The 22,828-nt window shown below is 41.5% G+C and overlaps 1 protein-coding gene across 2 annotated transcripts in view; it reads left to right on the forward strand.

Moving 5' to 3' along the window:
* Positions 1–22,828, forward strand: part of Garem1 (GRB2 associated regulator of MAPK1 subtype 1) — a 185,492-nt gene that overhangs the window by 156,766 nt on the left and 5,898 nt on the right. For both annotated transcript variants that reach the window (XM_078030209.1, XM_078030210.1), the window contains exons 4-5: positions 5,419–6,591; positions 21,960–22,126. In XM_078030209.1, coding sequence (XP_077886335.1) covers positions 5,419–6,591; positions 21,960–22,126 — 1,340 coding nt within the window. The remainder of the gene's footprint in view (positions 1–5,418; positions 6,592–21,959; positions 22,127–22,828) is intronic.

A 22,828-nucleotide genomic window follows, 5' to 3' on the forward strand; every position in this document is an offset into this window, starting at 1 on the left:
TAGCTTTTCTACCTATACACACACACACACACACACACACACACACACACAGGTACGTGCATATATGTACATAGGTATTACACTTATGGATCTTTTTCTGAATTATTTGACAATGAATTGAATACATTATGCCCTTTACCCCTTGATGTATTAAGTGTGTTTTAACTAAGAATAAGGGCATTTTATTAGATGAACACAGTGCATTCAGCAAAGTTTCTCAGTTGTCCCAATAGTATACTTTATTCCATTGACTTTTCCTTTCTCTTTATTTCACTTTAGCCTGAAACAGTTCTTCGGCCTTTGTCTTTCATGGCATTCACATTTTGTTAAGAATACATACGAGGTGTTTTATTAGAATATTTCTCATTTTGTCTAATATTTTCTCATGATAGGATTTCATAATACAGTCTTGGCTGGAATGTACCATGAGTTTGTAAGTATCTCAGGTTGTTGGTATACGTCTCTTGAATGATATTAAATTTGATCACCCTACCAAGGAGTTGTCTAATTTCTTTTCTATATTATTGTCTTTTTCCTCCTTGCAGTGAATGAATATTCTGGGAGATTCTTTAAAGCCATGCATATCATTGGCATCTTAAAGAATTATTGCAAGAATAGTATGAAAATTTTTTTATACAAAAAAAAACTAGCCTTTACTGTGACAGTTACATCATCAAAATTTTCTAATCCTACCACTCGTCCTCCTTTCCACCATTTTTTCATTCATTAATCTTTTGGCCATCAGTAGAGACTTAGACATTCCTATTTTATTCAATAGATTATAATTCATTATGGTATGTTTATAGTGATGCCCAGTTTGTCCCAGATTTTGCCAGTGGGAGCCAATTTGGGCTGGCTCCTGTGTTCTCTTGATACATTACTTATAAGCACTTTACTTTCTGGCACAACAAAATGTTCCAAGCTCATCTTATGTCTCTCCTGCCGACTGCTGGAATCAGCCATTTCTTCAAGGAGCCCCAGTTCCTTTTGATGGGGAGTGGTTTGGGCACTGAATTGGGGATACTAAGAGCCATAGCTTCTAGTAGCTTAGAAAGACAAAGATGTTACATGTGTGTGTTCCAGTGTGTACAGTTTCTGAAAATTGCAAGTTAATATTGATACCCCACAGAGTTCTATCTTGCCTCTCCTGCCTTGTCCCATTTCACATTTGTGTTTCTTCTTCCACAGTGAAAACTGTAACTTTCAACACATCAACACATTGACTCATTCCTTCATTCCTATGATACACATCCAGTTGACTCACATTCTACCATGTCCCTGTGAAAAACAGGTTTACTAACAGAAACACCATATTTATTGGTCTTTTTCCCCTACCAACATTATGTAGCCAAAGGTAGTCTTCTGGCATGGGCAATATGCGGTCAGAGAACAAGGATTCCAAAGTTACTGGATTGTTCCTCCACTTCTGTTCCCAGAGTGGTTATTTTATTAATTTAAAATACAGTTTGAGTCATCTGTTTCCATTTGCATTCAGAGTTAAGTTTGTTTGTTTTTGAACATTGTAAAATTTTTTTGGCAGGAGGGTACCAGGGATTGAACTCAAGGGCACTCGACCACTGAGCCACATCCCCAGCCCTATTTTTATATTTTATTTAGAGACAGGATCTCACTGAGTTGCTTAGCATCTCACTTTTGCTGAGGCTGGCTTTGAACTCACGATCCTCCTGCCTCAGCTTCCCGAGCCGCTGGGATTAAAGACATGTCTCACCACACCCAGCTTGGTGATTTTTTAATATATATGTAGAACATCAATGTGGTTCTTTCTTCCCCTACCTCCTATAAGTAGCCATTTTCATTATTTTTTGCAGTATTTCTTTTTCTTCTTCTTTTTTTCTTTTTTACAAAAACAGAAAAAATACATGCACGAATTTTCACTTTTTTCTTAAGAAAGCCACTGTATAGACTTTTTTGCTTTTTGCTTTTTTTCACTTAACTATATTCTGTAAGTCATTTCATATCAATTCATTGCACTCATTATTCTCATTCTTTTTCACATGGGGCCATTGTATGTGTATATTGTAGTTTACTCAGTCAATTTTCTGTATTTGGGTATTTGGATCAGTTCCTGTATTTTGCAAATATAAATAATGCTGTAGTTAGTAACGCTGTACATGTATATTTTCATATTTGTGGAAGATTATCATCAAGATAAATCATGAGAAGTAGGGTTGCTTGGTGGAGGGATAAATGTATGCATATTTAGGTTGAGTATTGCCAAATTCCCTACCACAGGGGTGGTATCATGTTGCATTCCCACTAACTATGGCCAAGAGTTCCAGAGTTACCCCACAGCCTCATCAGTGTGGTAGATGAGAAATGATATCTCAGTGTGATTCTAATTGACATTTCTCCTATTATGAAAAAAGTCAAACATCTTTTCATCGATATGAAAGCTGGTGTGCCTCTTCAGTGAATTGGCTTTACATTTCTTTTGCTGGCTTTTCTACAGCACTTTTGGCCCTCATTTTTAAAAAGGTTCTTATACATTGGAGATACTTGCTCTTTGTGCTATATTTTGCAGATGCTTTTTGCCAGTCTGTAGTTTAACTTTTGACTTTGCTTCTCTTGTTTCTGGCTATCCCAAAAATATTTTAGTCAGAAAAATCACAAGTGAGGGCTTTTGTTCTCAGATGTGGACATTTATGATAAAAGCATAGAATTTTAAGCAATATAATTATGATGGAAAAATAGATCACTAGGATAAATGACCTCAAAATAGATGCAAGTATATATAAACATAAAGTGTATGTGTTTAATGAATTTAGCATAGATTAAAAAGTGACACTTCAGATCAGTGATGAAAGGGATGGTTATTTAGGAAGTATACCAGCCTTCAAACTGTTTAGAAATAAAGTTAAATCCCGACTTTAAACAGTCCACCAAAGAAAATTCAGTTAAATAAATTTAATAGTTAATAAATGAAACCATCAAAGTACTAGGAGAAAATATTGGTAATTATATAAGCATTTCTCAACTTCTCAACTCAACTGTTTAAGTTTTGAACTGAATAATTCTTTGCCATAGGAAGATAAAAAATTCAAAATATAGACTTGACTTTTCAAATTAGTCAATATGAAATAAACTTACTCGAATTTGGGGAGTTAGGTACTATCATCAACTGATACAAGTATAAATAAATATAACATTGAAATGCAATAGACAATACATGTTATACCTTTCCTGTATATACTTAGCTTTTGTCCGTGCATTTTTACTTATGGTACCTTATCCTTTGGAAATAACTGGAATTTCATTACTATACTATTTATAATTGCTAAATATTGGAAAAACCCCATCTGTCCAATAATACATATATATACATTCATATATGAATACATTATATATGAATTACACAAACATATATATTATCACTGCTATAATCAATGAAGTATATACACATGGAAAATGGACAGATTGTAGTTAGAAACTCAGGTAATAAAATTATGTGTATGTGTATTTATCTCTGAAATAGTAGATACCATTTCTTTTTTCTATTTATATAAAAATTTTGATAGATTATATGCAAGAGAGTATAGAATTTTTAATTTTTGTATTTGTATTTCTGACTTTTCCACTGAACATGAATAGTTTAAATAATTAAAAAAATTTAATGAGGGCTGGAATTGTGGCTCAGCAGTAGAGTACTCACTTAGCACGTGAGAAGCCCTGGGTTCAATCCTCAGCACCATAAATAAATAAATAAATAAATAAATAAATAAATAAATAAATAAATAAATAAATAAATAAATAAATAAGTCCAGCTATAACTAGGAAATAAAGTATTAAAAGATTTTTAATGGAGGGCTGGGGATGTGGCTTAAGCAGTAACACGCTTGCCTGGCATGCTCAGGGCACTGGGTTTGATCCTCAGCACCACATAAAAATAAAATAAAGATGTTGTGTCCACCGAAAACTGAAAAATAAATATTAAAAATTCTCTCTCTTTTCTCTCTCTCTCTCTCTCTCTCTTTAAAAAAATTTTTAATGGAGAAATAAAACATTTTTTATGGGCTAGGATTGTAGCTCAGTGGTGGAGTGCTTGTAGCATAAATGAGACCCTGGGTTCTATCCCCAGAACCACACATTTAAAAAAAAAAAAAAAAAGAAGAAGAAGAAGAAGAAGTTTTTTAATCCTTTGTCTCAATTCCAAATTTTTAAAAAGTTAGAAAATTTTTAAAAGTAAAACAGTAGTAAATTGTTAAGTAATTTTTAAAAATTTCTGCAGTGGTGTTCATGAAGAAATTATTTACAACTAAAAAAGATAGATAATGTTCCATAATAATTTTGCATATGATAGACTACTCTGCATGTGTAAGGAGAAAAGGGGTATTTTTTTCTTTTTTTATTTATATATGACAGCAGAATGCATTACAATTCTTATTATACATATAGAGCACAATTTTTCTTATCTCTGGTTACATACACAGTATATTCACATCAATTTGTGTCTTCATACCTTTACTTTAGATAACAATGATCATTACATTCCACCATCATTGATGACCCCATGCACCCCTTCTCCTCCAACCCCTCTGCCCTATCTAGAGTTCATCTATTCCTCCCATGCTCCCGCTCCCTATCCCACTATGAGTCAACCTGCTTATATCAAAGAAAACATCTGGCATTTGGTTTTTTGGGATTGGCTATCTTCACTTAGCATTATCTTCTCTATCTCCATCCATTTACCTGCAAATGCCATGATTTTTTTCTCTTTTATTGCTGAGTAATATTTTGTTGTGTATATATGCCACAACTTTTTTATCAATTCATCTATTGAAGGGCATCTAGGTTGGCTCCACAGTTTAGCTATTGTGAATTGTGCTGCTATAAACATTGATGTGGCTGTGTCCCTGTAGTATGCTGTTTTTAAGTCCTTTGGGTATAGACCAAGGAAAAGGATACCTGGGTCAAATGGTGGTTCCATTCCCAATTTTCCAAGAAATCTTCATACTACTTTCCATATTGGCTGCACCAATTTGCTGTCCCAGCAGCAGTGTATGAGTGTACCTTTCCCCCCACATCCTCGCCAACACTTATTGTTGTTTATATGCATAACAGCTGCCATTCTGACTGAAGTAAGATGAAATCTGAAGAGTGGTTTTGATTTGCATTTCTCTAATGGCTAGTGATGATGAACAGAAAAGGGGTATTTAAAAATATAAACCAATATTATCTTGGTGAAAAGTGGTACTTGTCAATCATCTAAATATTGACCATCCAAAAATGAAATTACAAAACATTATAAAGGAAACTGTCTAAATTTGGTATTAAAGCACAGTATTTTTTTTTTGTGTGTGTGTGTGTGTGTGTGTGTGTGTTTGTATCATGATGGAAGATTCTTTACTTATTTGTATGAATATACTAAAGAAAACCATCCTGAAATTTGATTTGTCATAGGTGGCTTCAGGAGAGTGCAACGAGGACACTGAAGTCTACAACATCACCCTGTGTACTGGGGATGAACTCACTCTAATGGGTCAGGCAGAAATCCTTTATGCAAAGACTTTCAAGGAAAAGTCACGACTTAACACCATCTTCAAAAAGATTGGGAAGCTCAATTCCATCAGCAAACTGGGAAAAGGCAAAATGCCATGCCTCATTTGCATGAATCACAGGACCAACGAAAGCATCAGCCTTCCATTCCAATGCAAGGGCAGATTCAGCACCCGAAGCCCCCTGGAGCTTCAGATGCAGGAAGGGGAACACACCATCCGCAACATCGTGGAGAAAACCAGGCTTCCTGTGAACGTGACTGTTCCAAGTCCTCCACCCAGAAACCCTTACGACCTTCACTTCATCCGAGAGGGGCACCGCTACAAGTTTGTGAACATCCAGACCAAGACGGTGGTGGTTTGCTGCGTGCTGCGGAACAACAAGATCCTCCCCATGCACTTCCCTTTGCACTTGACCGTCCCCAAGTTCAGCCTCCCAGAACACCTGGTAAAGGGAGAGGTATGGCCTGAAACCCTGGTCCATCACTGGCTGGGTATCTGCCAAGAGCAGTTTGACATTGATGAGTATTCACGGGCCGTCCGGGATGTGAAGACTGACTGGAATGAGGACTGCAAGAGCCCCAAGAAGGGCCGGTGCTCTGGCCACAACCACGTGCCCAATTCCCTCAGCTATGCCCGGGATGAGCTCACCCAGTCCTTCCACCGGCTCTCAGTCTGTGTGTATGGCAACAATCTCCATGGCAACAGTGAAGTGAACCTTCACGGCTGCAGGGACCTGGGGGGAGACTGGGCCCCCTTTCCTCATGACATCCTGCCCTATCAGGACTCTGGTGACAGTGGGAGTGACTACCTTTTCCCAGAAGCTAGCGAAGAATCAGCAGGTGTCCCAGGGAAGTCAGAACTTCCTTATGAAGAGCTGTGGCTGGAGGAAGGCAAGCCTGTCCGTCAGCCTCTCACGCGCTCTCTGAGTGAGAAGAGCAGATGTGACCCTTCGAGAGGATCTGCCCGGTCCAAGTGCGCCACTTCTCCTCTTCCTGTCCCTGAGACTCTGGGAGCCACAATGAAGTCTTCAGAAATCGCCCTACCTCCACCTCCAGTGCCTCCCAAGTCTGAAGCCGTAAGTTGTCTCTGTGAGTGGTGTGCTGCCCTCCGTGTCTCTCTGCATGGTCATCTACTCATCCATTTTCTTTAAAAAAGGAAAACTTCCCAACGGAAGGTGATCCGAATGAACAAATTTGTTTGACTTGGCCATGAAATATAGTTGTTAGCTAGATCATCTCACTTGTTAAAGTTGTACTCTGTGTTGGATGAAAAATTCTCCACAAGTTTTTCACGGGAGGCTGAGGCAGGAGGATCACAAAGCCAGCCTCCGAGACCCTGTCTCTAAATAAAATGCAAAATAGGGCTGAGGATATGGCTTAATGGCCAAGTGCCTCTGAGTTCAATCCCCAGTACCTACCCCATCCCACGTGACCCCCACAAAAGAAGGAGACATTTAAAACTTTCGCTGCTGTCTAGAAAACAGATTATGGGGAGGAGAGAATAGAAGCTAGGAGACCAGGGAAGAGACAGTTAAAGTGACAGAGGTATGAGGTGATGATGCCTGGCCCAGAGCAGCTGGTACAGTGGGTGGCAGGGAGAGATGAGCTGCACTGGAATATGGCTCAGAGGTAGGCCAGCAGTGTTCACTGATGAAGCAGCGGTGGGAATGAAGGAGAGCAGCAAACCCCTAGCTTCTATTTTAGTCAGCTTTTTCTCTGCTGTGACTAAAAAACCCGACCAGCACAATTGTAGAGGAGGAAAAGTATATTTGAGGGCTCACGGTTTCAGAGGTCTTAGTCCGTAGAAGACTGACTCCATTCCTTGTGGCTCAAGGTGAGGCCGAACATCATGGTGGGAGAGTGTGGCAGAGGGAACCAGCTTACATGATGATAAGAAAGCAGAGAGAGAGACCCCACTCTCCAGATACAAAATATATACCCCATAGCCACGCCCCCCACGGAGCCACATCTACCAGCCACACCCCACCTGCCTGCAGTCACCACATAGTTAATCCCATCAGGGATCAATTCACTTTTTAGGTTAAGGATATAACCCAGTGCTTGCATTGTCTCACATGTGAGTTTTGGGGGGACACCACATCTAGACCATAACAGATTCTTAACCATAGCAACAGAGTAGATATTTGCCATGTATAGTACAGGAAAGACTGAAAGAGGAAAACATTGACTGGAGGCAAAGGGGAATCAGGAGGCGTTGGCATCCCTCATGACTCTTCTGTATCTCTGAAACTGCATTGAGATCAATGCATGGAGTGTGCACACTGGAACCAGGTGATTCTAAACACCTTAAACATAACTCAGAGCTTGGTGGGACTGGGGGTGTAGCTCAGTGGTGGAATGCATGCTTATCAGGCAGGCATGAGAACCCTAGGTTCAGTTCTCAACATCCACAAAAGAGGGGGTTCAGTACAAACAGGAAAAAGAGTCTTCTGTTTTGATCATGTTTTTGACTGACAGCCACTCTGAACCTCCGCTACTCATTTTTTGATCACTGAATTTCATTTTATCTGAGGGGAGAAGTACTAGAGGCACTAGGTATAATTCTGTTCGTGTATTTGACAATATCTATTACAGTGGTTTCCTTTCTTCTAGCTCTAGCAAAATCTTTTTAAAAAAAAAAGATCCTACATAAATCCCAATCATAAGAATTAAATTTAAAACCCACCTGACTAAAGCACAGATTGAGAAAAGGCATTCTTTTTTGTGTCCCCACCCACTCTCTTCCCCCATCAGGTGTCTTGGGACAGCTCTCTGGACCCCTAGGCTGTGCGGAACCCAGTTTCCAAACCATGGAGTTACTCGATTAGATGCTAGGAATACCTAGTCTAGTAAAACCTACACTCTGAGCCCCTAGGACCTTTTAATTTTATGGAGAATGTAACAGACAAAAAGAGATGACTGTTATCCAGGTTAAAAGACAAACAGTTTTTAAAGAGAGGGACACCGTGTGTTTGGGAATTCAGAGGACAGAGAAAAACTTGTAGCTGGAAATGAAATAAAGAAGCCTTCATGGGGATTCTGATATTTTAGTAAGTTTAGAGCGTATACATAGATTGAAAGAGCAGAGATGAGAAAGAAGAACATTTGGAGTAAAGAGTGAGCAAGGGTGTGCGAGCTGGGATACTTAAGCCCATGAGGGAATCAAGTTCTGTTGAATAGTGTTGGCTAGGTCCAAGAGGGTTAGATAAGGTTGGGTAGGGTTGGATAGGGTGGGTAAGTTTGGATAGGGTTGGATAAGGTTGGATAGAGTTAGAGAAGGTTGGGAAGGGTTGGATAAGGTTGGGTAGGATTGGATAAGTTTGGACAGGGTTGGATAGATTAGATGGAGTTGAATAAGTTTGGATAGGGTGCATGAAGGGCAGCAGTGACTGACAGGCTGGAGCCAGGACCTAGACATCCCTGAATGGTGGGCAGTAGTAGTTCATGCCAAGTGCCCTGCTTCTCTGTCCATACAGAGCCTTCGCTTCTCCAAAGTTTTCTCAAGAGAGAATCCACCTCTGGTTCCCAGAAACTGCAGGTCTGGACTTTCCCATGCTCCTCTGGGATCTTCCAGGGACCCTAAGGCATAAGCACAGAGATCCCTGTATTCATTAGAGGTCATGGAATATTTGGGGAACTCTTGGTAGAACTAAGGTCCTCAATCCTTGTATTCATGTCAGAGGTCCCCTAATGGTGACTCCAAAAGACAGGTCAAAAGTAAAGGGACCCTCTCCTAGCAAGCACTGTAAGACCTTTAATGGCATGGAAATCCAGCTTATGTAGTTGATGTGATGTGAAGGTTCAGACTTTGATCTTTATTAGGAACATGACAGTGTGAGCTTTTCCTACTGAATCTTGGTCCTCCCTGGCATGTTGTGGGCCTCATATTTGTTGACTGACTGATGTCCTCATCCAAGGTGGTCCAACCCAGGATCACTTACATAGTCAAGTCTAGAGGTAGGAAATTAGCATCACTTGTTTTCTCAGTGGCTGATGAAAGAGGAGTAAGAACATAAATATTAAGAATTCCAATCTTGACCTTGGTGCTAAAAGAAAAACACTAGAGTTAAATTTGAAGCTGATGCAGATTTCATAGGAAAAGAAAAGATTTTAGCCTCCAGTCTAAACTGTAATTTCTTATGATGTAAGAGAATCTTTTCAGAGTATGTCCAGTGTTAATAAAACACTATAAACATAAAATTTTTTATAAACACCTGAAATCATTTAATTTATTTTTAAAGAAAAAAAATGAAGCATTTTAAATTAAGTCATATTTTTTATTGGTTCTGTGACCATGAAATGAATTTTCCATTTTTAGGATGTGTGTGGGATCCAGAGAACGTCATAATTGTTAGATGTGGCTTCGGCTTGTAATTTTCAAAAGGGAACTTTAATGGGGCATAAATTCAAGTGCTCCCACAGAATTAAATAAAGAATCTGCCTCAGAGAGTTAGAATGCAGTGAGTCCTAGAAGAGACAGGCCTGTGTCTAACAGCCATCCCACCCAATAAGTAAAGGTAGTGGTGAGCTTTCAAGTGAGGCTGGGGGACATCACCTGGGAAGAGGACCACTCCCACCCGGGTCCTTAGGAAGAGAAGGTGCTGGTGCAATGAAGAGTCAGAGAAGAGGTATCTTTCTTTCATCGTAAGTCTGCGTAAGCTGGCGACTGGTGAATGAACCGCCTCCTCAACCCAGCCACATGGTTACAGTCTGGAGGCTCCCTGGCTGTGCAGAGGTGTCGGCTCCTGTCTCCCGGCTCCTCAACTCTTCACTTTCCGCTCCAGCATCCTAAGTTGTGACATGTTTATGCTCCTTCCCCAGCAGATTTTGATGGGTTTTGTTTCTTCCTGTGAAAGTGAGAATGAATCTCGATCGTGCTTGCCGTTTCCCACAGCGCAAAGTGCTGCAGCCCTGGAGGGTCTGCGTGGTTCTCCAGAATGCCTTCCCACTCACGTCTTACACAGGGAAGCTAGGCTGCAGAGCCAGAGCACCCTTAGTGGCAGAGGAATTGTTTGAGCCCTGTTAATGTATTTGGTTCACCACTTTGTATCTGTGGCTCTTTGGGATTACACGCTGGTCTCCTGGGTGCTTGTAAACGTTGTTTAATATAGATTTTATTTAAGAGAGAAAGCTCTGCCACTCACCTCTCTGTAGTATGAGAAGGTATTTCCTTCTTAACAGGAATGTCCTAGGGAAAAATAAACAGTTTCTGGTTCCAGGGGTAGAAGGGACACAGCCACTTGTATCCCCAGACCTGCTGGGGCAGATGGCAGGGTGAGGGATCATGCCCAGCTCACTAAGTGTTGGCATTGCCTCTTCAAAACTTTGCAAGGAGCCCCCAGACTGGAATACCTGACAATCCCCCTTAAGTGGATTATCCTTATTGATCCATGTATCTATTCTAAATACAGCCTCCATTCCATAACATTGTGGGCCTTTATTCATCATTTTAATTTCTAGGTATTGACTGATATGTCTAAAACATTTACCCAGGTATACTCTATAAGTGACAGTCTTCAGAATCTTTCTTTCCCCACCCCCTCTCTTTTTAGAAAATGCCATTTTGGAGAGCAGTGATAGGAACACTTTATACTACATGAAACTGCATGAAATTCTAAAAATAAAATGACTGCCGGAGTCCTGTGGTCTATCCAGTGAATTGCAAATGGTTATCGAAACTGTAGGTTGCAGTTCTTCTAAAGGCATTTGGGCAGCAGTATTCTACCAGGGACCCCAAATGCCAGTGATTAGTGTCCTCCATCTCTGGTAACAGGAATAATTATATTCACCTGTGGTTGGTTTTTGCCATTACAGTAATACCTGAGGCTGGTGAAAGGAAATTTATAAAAGGGGCTCTAGGCTGCAAACCACTCGTGTCAACCAACTTATACTGCAATATTGATGAGTTTGTTAACCTTTGTGATCAATGACAGTGATGCCCTATGGTGTATGAGACACAGGGCATAGGTACTGAGCTCTGAGATAAATTGGTAGCATATATTCCTTATTAGGAGGCTGGAAGTCCATCATAAATAAAGTTCCCTTGATGAAGCACATTATGTTACTGGAGTTTGAGAAAAATAAGACTCAAAGGATGAATATAATGAACATAATACCAGATTGAAAAGGCCTAGTCCAGAAGGTACTGGAAAACACTGGTTTAACATAACAAGTTAGAGGTCCTGAGTGTGCCCCACAGGCTGAACAACTGATGGAAAAATGGAAGGAGTTACCATGTCTCCTGGGAGTCTTCATTTCCCACCTTAGTGGAATGAAGGAGAAAAATAGTCCACCGTATTAGGAGATAAAGCATTGCATGCAGGTAGTTGTGTCTGAGAGCCACATGTGGATTAGAATTCTCACTCTGCCTCTTAGCAGTTTTATACCTGGGGCAAAATATTTTAACCTCCCTGAGTCAGTTCCTGTGGGGATAATAACTTCTTCACTGCATTATTGTATTATACAAAGTCTTGGCACTTTTCCCTGGCACTTGGTAAGCATTAAATAAAGAGTAGCAATAATTTAATATAGGATGGATTCCAGCAGAGGGCCTGATAGAAAGTGATTTTTTAGAGGCTCTCTATCCTTCCTTGACTAAGAGATGGAGAGAAGAGGTCACTGTTTTAAATTCATAAGGCCCTAACAAGAGCCAGAAGCTTCTTAGAGATGAGCATATCCACCTACTTACTAGTGGATCAGCAGAGGCGTCCTTGACACTCAGACAGGGTCCTCTAGTCCTCACTGCCCCCCTAAATTGTGGAAGTTTCATATTTGATAGATACTACCAAAACAGTTGATTTTTCAAAAGAGAACCTTTTCATCTGACTTCTAAACTCTATTTGATAGCATAAGTGTTGTGTTACTGTTACCTGGCGCCGCGATGTCATCATAAATTTTGTAATCATCATAAACCAAAAAAAAAAGAGCTACAGAACTGTTTGACATCCTGTGAATCCCATGACCTATAATCCTGTATTCATCTGGGGAGTTAGAGGATTTGAAGAGCTATAGGGTGCCTGAAGGCTTCAAACAAGTGTCAAGAAACTATTCCCAGGCAAAGCTGGATAGCCATGTTTAAAGCTGAGAAGTTACCAGGGTAACTTCATTCCTTGGGCATGGGTAACCCTGGACAAGTCCGTCACTTAGTATTGGAGCCTCATGTGACTACCCAAGCTAAAAAAGTTCTATGAAAAAGTTTGTTTATAAGCTGAGGGAAGCAACTATGAAGGCTGATTGTATTCCAAATTTTTATTTTTACTTTGTCTTTGGGCTCTTTCAAATATTAATATTTTAAAAAGGCACTAACAGGTTCTCTTAAATAAATATGGTGTATTAATATTCAAGTTTAGATACTGAAAAGATTAATGTGGAAGTGGTGGGGCCTGGCATGTGGCTTAGTGGTAGAGTACTTGCTTAGCGTGCAAGAGGCCCTGGGTTCAATTCCCCAGCACTGCAAAGGGGGGGGGAAAAAGTACAAAAGCAATTATTTACTTCTCAAAATAACTGCTCTACAAAAACATTCACTCAAGATCCCACTAATGAATGAGCTCTAGTAGGGCTTTTGACATTTAATTAATTTTAATTACAACTTTTGAAGAGTACTCTGTAAGCAAGCCCTACCTGTGTTCCCTTTGTTAATTGAAACAAGGCCTCAATTATTATTGTGTTTTGGTAACTTCGAAATTAATTGCCTTCCGTTTCATGTAGGTTGCTTTTAAATGAAACCTTCTTGGCCAAGCATTTTGTTTTCTTGGGTGTCCATGGAAAATCTCAATGACTCAAATGTTAATGAAGATAATTGTAATATTCTGTTGGATAAGTCTCATTTCAGATCTCCGCTTTTAGGATACAATACTATTTAAGTTGTCTGATGTGTCTTAAATTTTTATTATACTCTTTACTCAAGGAAAGTCTTTCCCCAAAGGTGTGTACTTTATCCAGAGTCCATGGAAGCACCCTAGGTTTTAATCAGGAGCTTTTTTTTTTTTTTTTCAGAGTACTTGCCCTTCTTGCCATAGACTAAGAGGCTCCTCCCCCAGTCTCCCTTGCCTGAGGCTTGAATATTGGAGGATTAGAGGGCTTTTCTGAAAAAGGTCTCTCAGGTCCTTGTTATCAATGTATAAAACTGAAAAAAGAAACATATTCATCTGACAATCAGGATTTTGACTGTAAATCGCACTTGACCTTACATAATGAATTAAATGGAGGTTCATTTCATTTGTTTGGCTGAAAATGCCCACTGATAGCTCTATGACAGGGTTGTGAACTCTGCATAAAAGCCTCTTTATAAATAAGATTTCTTAAGGCTGTAATGATTTTGTTTTCTGGGAGAGAGGGAGGATGGGGAGAAATGTGAGACACAGGGCAGGGAGCATGCAGTGAAGGCAAAGTTACAAAGTTCAAGAAAGGATGATTACAAAACTCCTTTCTTTGAATTAACTGCATCCTGAATGTGGCTTTTTAGAGAAGAAAATTCATGATAAAGGTGAGTCCAGTTTTAGGTGAATCCAGTTTTTTTTCTGAATCATCAATGTGGAAACAAAATGATCCATACCCCGACCTGAGTATTCCAAAGTCTCGTTAGTGATATCTCACAGTTCCAAGCAGCAGATCTTTGAGACAGGATACAGTCCCCCAACCACCACCACCATGCCCACCAGGTGTGTGCTTTGGATCTTCCCCTGTGAACTGTAAGGAAGTGTGTGAAGCAGGGGTCTCCAGATCCATTGTCTTCTATGGAGTTGAGCAAGAACTGCTCTAAAATTGATTTTTTTTCCCAAAAAATAGATACCTGCAAGCCCCATTCTCACACTGAACTGTTTCATAAACACTTTGGTGTGTCTTTTATTTCATAGAAGTATCAGACAAAGATAGGTAACAGAAAAAAGAAATTAGTTTATAGATGATATTTATAAAATACTCCAGTTACATATAGTGTAATGTAGTGTATGCAATTTTGTCCTGAAAACATGTACATTTTCTTTTCCAACCATGCAATAATTTGTTTTGTTGATTAAGAAATTCTTGGGCTGGGAACTAGCTCGGTGTGAAACATCTACTGCCTAGCATGTGTGAGACCCTCAGTCTGATCCCCAGCACCACAAAAAAAGAGAAAGAGAAATTCTCATGTGTTGTTTTAAATGTGGATATTTAGAGTAAAGACTTTATTTTCAGTTTTCACAAATTTTTGACCCTTTAATCTATGCTCAGGACCTTCCCAACTAAACTAAACCACAGGGAGTGGAGAGAGGAAAGGAAGGGCAAATGCCTATTCCAGCAGGCATGAAATCGAGTTAAACTTTCTGGACAGTCTTCTAAAAGTTAACAAAGTAGTCCCCTTCCATGATGTTTTTGATTTTGAACAGAGATTTGGAATTGGGTTTGACTTCTTGCTGACCTTCTTTGCTTAGAAACCTGAAGCTTTTCAGCTGTTGGTTCTATTGGGTACATTTCATTTTTCCTTTAGTAGTTCTCTGGTAAGCTATCACTAGTTATTTTTCTAGCTTTATGTGGCCAGTGATGGCACAGCAAAGGCAGTGGGAACTGTGTCTTCTCCTCTCTGTCCTCAAATAAAAGTTGAGCTCGGGGTGCATGTAACTTAACCTCCAGGTTATGTGCATGCATATACATACCCAGTCACAATTTTTCAAGTTTCCTCCAAATAAAAAAAAAATTTAATAAGCATACTTCCTTCCATCCAGTATCCCTTTCAAACAATTGTTGCACCCCTTCCTTTCTAACTAGTTCCAGAAAAGAGTAGACTGCCTCACTGACTCCACTCTCACCTCCTGTTCTAGCTTCAACTCACTGGAATCTGCCTTCTAGCTACCTCACGTAATTCAAGGCTCATTTGCCAAGCTTTCCAGTGACCTGCTAACTTCCACTGTGGTGAACCTCTGCAGTGCTTTCCATGGCTTCCTGCCCTGTCTCCATCTTTACTCAGTTGTGCTCCCCCACCTTTGGCTTCCTTCAGTCATGGTTATGCTCTGTGAGCAGTAAGATGCTGTCCCTTGTCTTTCCTCATCTTCTGCCCCTCCGCTGGGGTTCACCCTTCTTTGCCTCCTGTCTGGATCTCAGTGTCACCATGACTTTAGAGTCTATCTACCAGAACAAAATAAAACGAAAGCAGTATCTCCAAACCGAACTTCTCGATTTCTCCCAAGCCCTGTTTTCCCTTCTGAGTTTCTGTCTGATAAATGGCACCAGTGTCTGCCTTATCATCAAAGCTCCCAGGCCAGAGCATCATGCCGGTTTGTTCTTTCTTCCTCAAGACTTTCTCAGTAAAATTTCCTATGAATTTATTCTCTGCTACCTTGAGTAAATTCCTGGTGTTCCCATGAGCCCTTGCACGTACTTTTGTTATTACCCTTAACAATCTGTATCTTAATTGTATTTGTCTCCCGCCATCACAGCTAATTCCACAAGTTGTTCGTTTTTGTATACTCAACACAAGCTCCCCGAGCATATGACAGGCGTTCAACATGCATTTGAACAAATAAGCAGGAAAATGAAGTTAATATAAATACACAGGGAAGAGCAGAGTGACAGCTGTGTCCTGCAGACTCTTGGGGACAGTGAAAGCAGGCGGTGCCTGTGGTCCCCCACTCTCTTCCTCCTTGGACAGTTTATTTAAGCCCCCGCTATTAGATTATTTCAGTGTGTTCAGTGGCAGTCCCTCGAATACGCCTCCCTAGCAATGTGCTCTGTAGACTCAAGAACAGAACTCACCATTTCTCCCTTTTTATGAATTAGGTTTATTAACCCTAGGTTAGCAGTCTTGCTAGTGCATACCAGAGACGGTGTTATCATGCCCAGGGTAGCGGTGTCATTTGATAAGAATTAAGTCATTGACATTTGAGAAAGGGAAACGACTTCTGTGCAGGAGCAAGGATCAGAGAATTATGCAGCTTCAGAGCAAAGCTTTAAACCAGGGAACTGCTCACAAAACAAGGCTCTGGATGTGACAGGAGTCAGCCCTCCATGCTGCCACTCAATCCATGTTGTGCTTATTGGTTCTGTCCATGTGGTACTGGTGATTGAACCCAGAAACAGTCTACTTCTGAGCTATATCACCAGCCTCCCCACCCCCCACCCCCCACCGCCTTTTATAAAAATTGCTTTTATTTTTTAAATACATGGCAGTGGAATGCATCACAATTCTTATTACATATATAGAACACCATTTTTTCATATCTCTGGTTATATATAAAGTATGTTGACACCAATTCATATCTTCATACATGTACTTTGGATGATGATGTCCATCACATTCCACCATCATTGCTAATAGTTCGTCTATTCTTCCCATGCTCCCCCTCCCTACCCCAGTATGAGTCAGCCTCCTTATATCAGAGAAAACATTTGCCATTTGTTTTTTGGGGATAGGCTAATAACTTCACTTAGCATTCTCTTCTCCAGCTGCATCTGTTTACCTGCAAATGCCATGGCTTTGTTCTCTTTGTGTATATATGCCATATTTTTTAACCATTCATCTAATGAAGGGCATTTAGGTTGGTTCCACGGCTATTGTGAATTGTGCTTCTATAAACATTGATGTGGCTTTGTCCCTGTAGCATGCTGTCCTTTGGGTATAGACCAAGGAGAGGGATAGCTGGGACAAATGGTGGTTTCATCCCAAGTTTTCCAAGGAATCTCAATATTGCTTTCCATATTGGCTGCACCAATTTGAGACGGGCTTTCCTAAGTTGCCCAGGCTGGCCTCAAACTTGAGATCCTCCTGCCTTAGCCTCTCAAGCAGCTGGGGTTACAGGTGTATGCCACAACCTGGTTTGGCTCTGTCTTAAACAGTAAGACTTTGGTGCCACAGAGTTTCTCTGTGAACACCAAACTACTCATAGCCAGAAGTGGCCTAGAGATAAGCAGAGGTCACCCATAATCTACACTGGGTGTAGATTAACACCCACCTCAAAATGATGCCAACCCCTCACTTAGTACTGGTATTATTCCTGAAAATTCAGATACCTCTCCCTCTCCGTGAGTCACCGACTAAAGTTCAGTCTTCAGTACTACATTTGAAATAACAGAAAGGCTCTAATCCACCAGGCACAAAATAGTCTATTTTATCTTCATCTTGGAATGAATTTACTCTAGGGGCTGTGACAAATCAAAGCCACATGTCCTAACTGGAGAACATAGGCATTGCCATTGCCATTCACTCCAAACTCCATCCGAGGATGGAGGGGAGACAGTGGTGGGCCATGTGCCCAGGTCTGGGGCTCCTTTTTGTTCCCTAAGTTATCAGTGAATATGAGTGTCACAGAAACTAGCCCCCGCCTGAATGACTCGTCGATATCAATTTCCACATAAAAGTAAAAGTACCTTTTGTTGTAATTTTTTGTTGAAAAAAAAAAATGAACCTCTTAATCCATTACAGGCATCCTATGTGACATCCCCAACTCTGCTGTCCTCAGAATCACAAGAAAGACAGTCCTTATTATTTTAGCCCTCAGGCTAATTTTGTATATGTGGGGGGTGAGCAAGTGTGACAGCGTATTCAGAAGTGGGGTCAGCCCTAGTGGCTGCAAGATGGTCCAGGACAGAGCGTGTAACATTGGGCTGGGCGGTAGGAATGGGTGTGTAAGTCAGAGTGGGCAAAATACACTAAAGAAGAGAAAGAGGCAAAATAGCACAAGGTGTGTTCTTAAGGAGAACTAGTGGGGGAGAGAGCAGGAAAGGTAGGTTGGAGCCAGACGGCAGAGGGGCTTGGGTGGAAGGCAGAAGAGTCTGGCCTTTATCCAGCAATGAGGGGAAGCGGGTGTCACTGGAGATGGGAACAACATGATGAAAGCCATATGCTGAGGCTTTTAGAAAGAATGTGCCAAAAGTGTAGCCCTTAAAAGTGAAATTGAATATGAGAGGAAACTAGAAATAGGGTGATTGACCTTTCCAGTCCTTTATTGTCAGATAAAATTCATTTACAGCATAACTACCTTCCTCTTGGATGTGAACTGTCCATGTTGAATCAAATAAAAAGCAAAGAATGATTACTGTTGTAAGGGTATAAGAGAAAGGAAGTATAACTTCTGAACCCCAAAATGTATACATCCCACCAAAGCATATAATTCTTCCCATAAAATGCTGTGAAATATGATTTCACCGGCGCAGCCACATCTGCAGCACCAAGTTGAAAATACCAAAGCCCCCTGGAGGGGTCAACAGCTGTGCTCACCTACCCATGCCCACCCCTCCCATCCGCTGGTCCAGGACTGGTTTTGTGCCTCAACACAATGACACCTGAAATTCTTGTCATGGATGAGATGAATACCTTTAAATTTGTCTTTTTTTTAAGCGACCATTTTTCCAAAGTGGGTTTCAAGTAAGCTTAATCCTTTCATTTTGAACTCATAATTGCACCCAGACTCCTTTCAGCCAGCCATGTGGCCACCCCAAGAGTTGCCCATGACTGGACATGGTGGTGCATGCCTATAATCCAGCAACTGGGGAGGCTGAGGCAAGAGGATCACAAGTTCAAGGCCAGACTCAGCAACTTAGTGAGGCCCTAATTAACTTAGAGAAACTCTGTCTCAAAATAAATAAATAAAATGGACTGGGGATATAGCTCAATGGTAAAGTGCCACTGGATTCAGTTCCCAGTATCCCCCCCCAAAAAAAAAATTGCCCATGTCCCAGATTCTGTTTAGAGTCTCAGCTGTAAACATTCCCAGTGGCCATAAACTTTCTGTTCGCCACGTCCTGGAGCCTACAATGGTGGGCCGTGTGCCCAGGTCTGGGGCTTCTTTTTGTTCCCTAAGTTATCAGTGAATATGGGTGTCACAGAAACTAGCCCCCGCCTGAATGACTCATCAATATCAGTTTCCACATAAAAATAGAAAAGGCATTCTGTGGTATATGTTTAAAAATGCCTTTTGTTGTTATTTTTGTTGAAAAAAAAAAAATGAACCTGTTAATCTCTGCCTGGCATCCTGAGCAGCATCTTTGTGCCAGAGGTGATGGGTCCTCTCTGGGGAAGGCGTCTCTCTGTTTGAGAAATAGCCTTGTTTCTCAAACTTACTTTCCGCCTCCCCCACATCATGAAAATCCCCCGAGAAGCCCTCAGGACTGCCCGGCTCTGAATGAAGTGGCAGACCTTGGGTATCTGGGGCTGGTTACACAAATAGAAAGACTGGATTTCCCTTACACCACATTCTACTGCAAGTGGATTCTGTTCTGGGTGCCAAGACTTAAGCCAGCCAATTATTTTAAATTAAATTGCATATTATAATTGACATCTCAGCATATTATAATTGACATCCCAGGTAAGCAGTCCCTAATGAAATGTCATATTTAATGACTAATTCCAAAACTTAGAAAATTCCAAATTGAATTAAGCCTTGACCTGTTTTCCTCAGTTCCCCTCAACCCCAGTGTTGAGATGTGATTGTTTGTTTTAATATTTAAGTGAGCAGAGCCCTTTGCTCACATCTCCCGTATTGCCTGATAAACGTCCACCCAACCAAGGCCACCTGTTATAATGTTACACCAGTCCATCCTAGATTTGGTAGACACTCCTGAAAAAAGAGAAGAAACACAACTGGCTAAGGTACAGGTCACTAATAAGACAAAAAGGAAGACGAACAATGCCCTCCAAAAGCCAGGGAGTGGGGTGACCCAGCCAGGCCTTCCATGTTCCAGGGCGAGCTGAGCTTTGAAGGGAAAGAAGACTTTGGGGAAAGGGTGCCCGAGCTGAACAGTCCTCCCTCATCTTGACACTAGCCTCGTTACCTCCAGGTTTTCTTTCTGCGCCCATTCACCTGCCACCTTTTTAAAAGCTTAAAAAGGAGAAGCATGCGGCTGTTAGGGAAGAATTCTGCTTCTCTGAATATTTTGCTTTAGCTTAAAGAGTTTCTCCATGTGAAAAAGACTCCTCTTTACCAATGCAGGGGTCCCTAGTAAGAGGGCTGTGGGTCCTGCAGGTGGGAGCAGTGATCCCGGCCCCAGGAAGAAACACACTGGATGAGACTTTTTTTTAAATTGCCTCCATTTCACTTTAGAATCAAGATTTGCTGGATTGCCCATGACCAAGTGACTTTCCTTAAAGGCTGGTTTTCTTTGGCAAGTGATTCAGGCCTGGGACACCAGTAGGAGGCCCAGTGTGCAGTTGGCGTAGGAGGTGGATGACGTGATGTCAATAGTGGGAGCCCGTTTCATTTCAGCTGAAGCAAACTCAACACCAAAGCTTGCTGTCGCAGTTTTGTAGTCTTTAGCACCCCACAGCCTCTGGGACAGAAAGGAGTTGAAGGCAAAGGTGAGAAAAGTGGTGGGAACATGGCCTAAAAACAGGCCGAGGCATTTCAAAGCACAGGATATTTGAGAGTCCAAATTGGCTGTTTTTACCTTTGTAGTTGACTAGAAGGACCAGGTGGAAACTGCCCCCTGCTGCCTGACATAGAGAACTACATACAAAACGCCCACCAGGTTAACAAGAACTGCATTGGGAAATGCCTACATGGACTGGAAAGCTGCACAGGACAGCTCAACAAAGACTTGAACTTCACAAGTCGCCCAGATCCTCGCCAGTGTGAAGTTGAAGGGAGAGCAAGCAAGTCAGAAGCAGCTCTTATAAAAAGTTATACTTTTTGGAATTGGAGTGCTACTCCATTGTACCCTCTACAGCCTTATTTCTCAAAGTGTATTTCCTGGTCCCAGAGCCTCCACTTCACCTAGTAGCTTGTTAGAAATACAGACTCTCATTCCCCACTGTGGGCCTCCTTAACAGAATCTGCATTTTGACAGGATTCCCCAGGTGATTCCCATGGACATACACACTTGAAACATGCCACTTGTCAGCCCCTACTAAACACATGCACACATGTGCCCACACAACATAGCTTCAGGAGCTTTAATCCTAGAGAAAGTCCATCATTCCCAACCTGGGTCAAAATGAGTTTCATTTGTACAGTGAATAAACACATCTCCAGAAGAAAGTCTAATCCCCTACTAACATGGGAACCACCTTCTCTCCTTATTTCCTAATACTTCTGCTATACATCCTCACATTTCACTAGGTCTTTGACCAAAGGCACTGTAATTGCTGTGTTGCACATGATTTGCTATATTTCTGCAGCAGCTGATGTTTCGCCAAACAAGGTTCTTTCAAAATCAGTCGGTTCCCAGCAAGTATGTGACAGGTGTCTAGTTTTATCCCTGGCAGCTCTGTGTTTACCATCTTTCTTATTTGCTCCCATCATATGTCTGTCTGTCTGTCTGTCTGTCTGTCTGTCTGTCTGTCTGTCTGTGTCTCTCTCTCTCTCTCTCTCTCTCTCTCTCTCTCTCTCTCTCTCTCTCTCTCTCTCTCTCTCTCTCTCTCTCGCTTATACTCCTGCTGTTATTGCTTAAAGAGTAGCCACTTGACCCCACAGGATGGAGCTGGCCCCAGGGTCCTTGTCAGTCTGTTGCTAACCTGGAGTATTCTTTCTTACACCAGGTCAGGGAAGAATGCCGGCTCCTGAACGCCCCACCTGTTCCACCCCGAAGCACAAAGCCTTTGTCCACGAGTCCCTCCATCCCTCCTCGCACAGTCAAGCCAGCACGGCCACAGACTCGCTCTCCCAGCCCCACCTTGTCCTACTATTCTTCAGGGCTGCACAACATGTAAGTCTGGCTGCAAGGGCTCACGGCAACCTGATTTCTCCTCAGCCAGGAGAGTGTCCTCTAGCCAGGGCAGTGGGAAAGGAAATGGTTTTTATCATTTAAAGTAATTTTACTGAAAGAGCATGAAGGCGGGTGGCACTTGTTGTGTTTCACCTTGGACAGAAGAGCCAAGGTCTTGGGAAGAAAAGATGTCAAGGGTCTGTGAGAAATCAGTGTAAAAGCCTCTGGATTCTCTTGGAAACAGCGTGTAGAGGATGCCATCCGTTCTCACAAGCCAGCACCTAGTTCTTTCCACTTTGACACAAGCAGACAGCACCTTCCACCAGGACCTCCAACTGAAAGGGTCCCCTTGGCTTTCTGCTCTAAATTCCCGTTGACACAGAAATGCCTTGTTGATCACTGCTGTTGAGTGGTCCTTCCCTCCTGTCTGGATCCTCCCCGTGCTGTGAGCTCAGTTCTCTTGGCAAGCGCCGTCCATCCATTTTTGGCAAATGCCAACATTTTATTTAAAAAAAAAAAGTCTTTCAGACTGTCAAGTTAAAATCTATTTCCATGTAACTCAACTGTTTCTTACATCTAGAGAAATAAAATAGGTCTGCCACACTTCTGTCTGTCAGCCCATGAAAATTTAAAGTCTCTATAAGTCTTATCCCAAAGAGACAGCATGTTGGCTCTGTCTACCCATCTTCCAGCACACTCTAG

Source organism: Ictidomys tridecemlineatus, chromosome 13 (genome assembly GCF_052094955.1).
Source record: "Ictidomys tridecemlineatus isolate mIctTri1 chromosome 13, mIctTri1.hap1, whole genome shotgun sequence".
Classification (NCBI taxonomy): Eukaryota; Metazoa; Chordata; class Mammalia; order Rodentia; family Sciuridae; genus Ictidomys; species Ictidomys tridecemlineatus.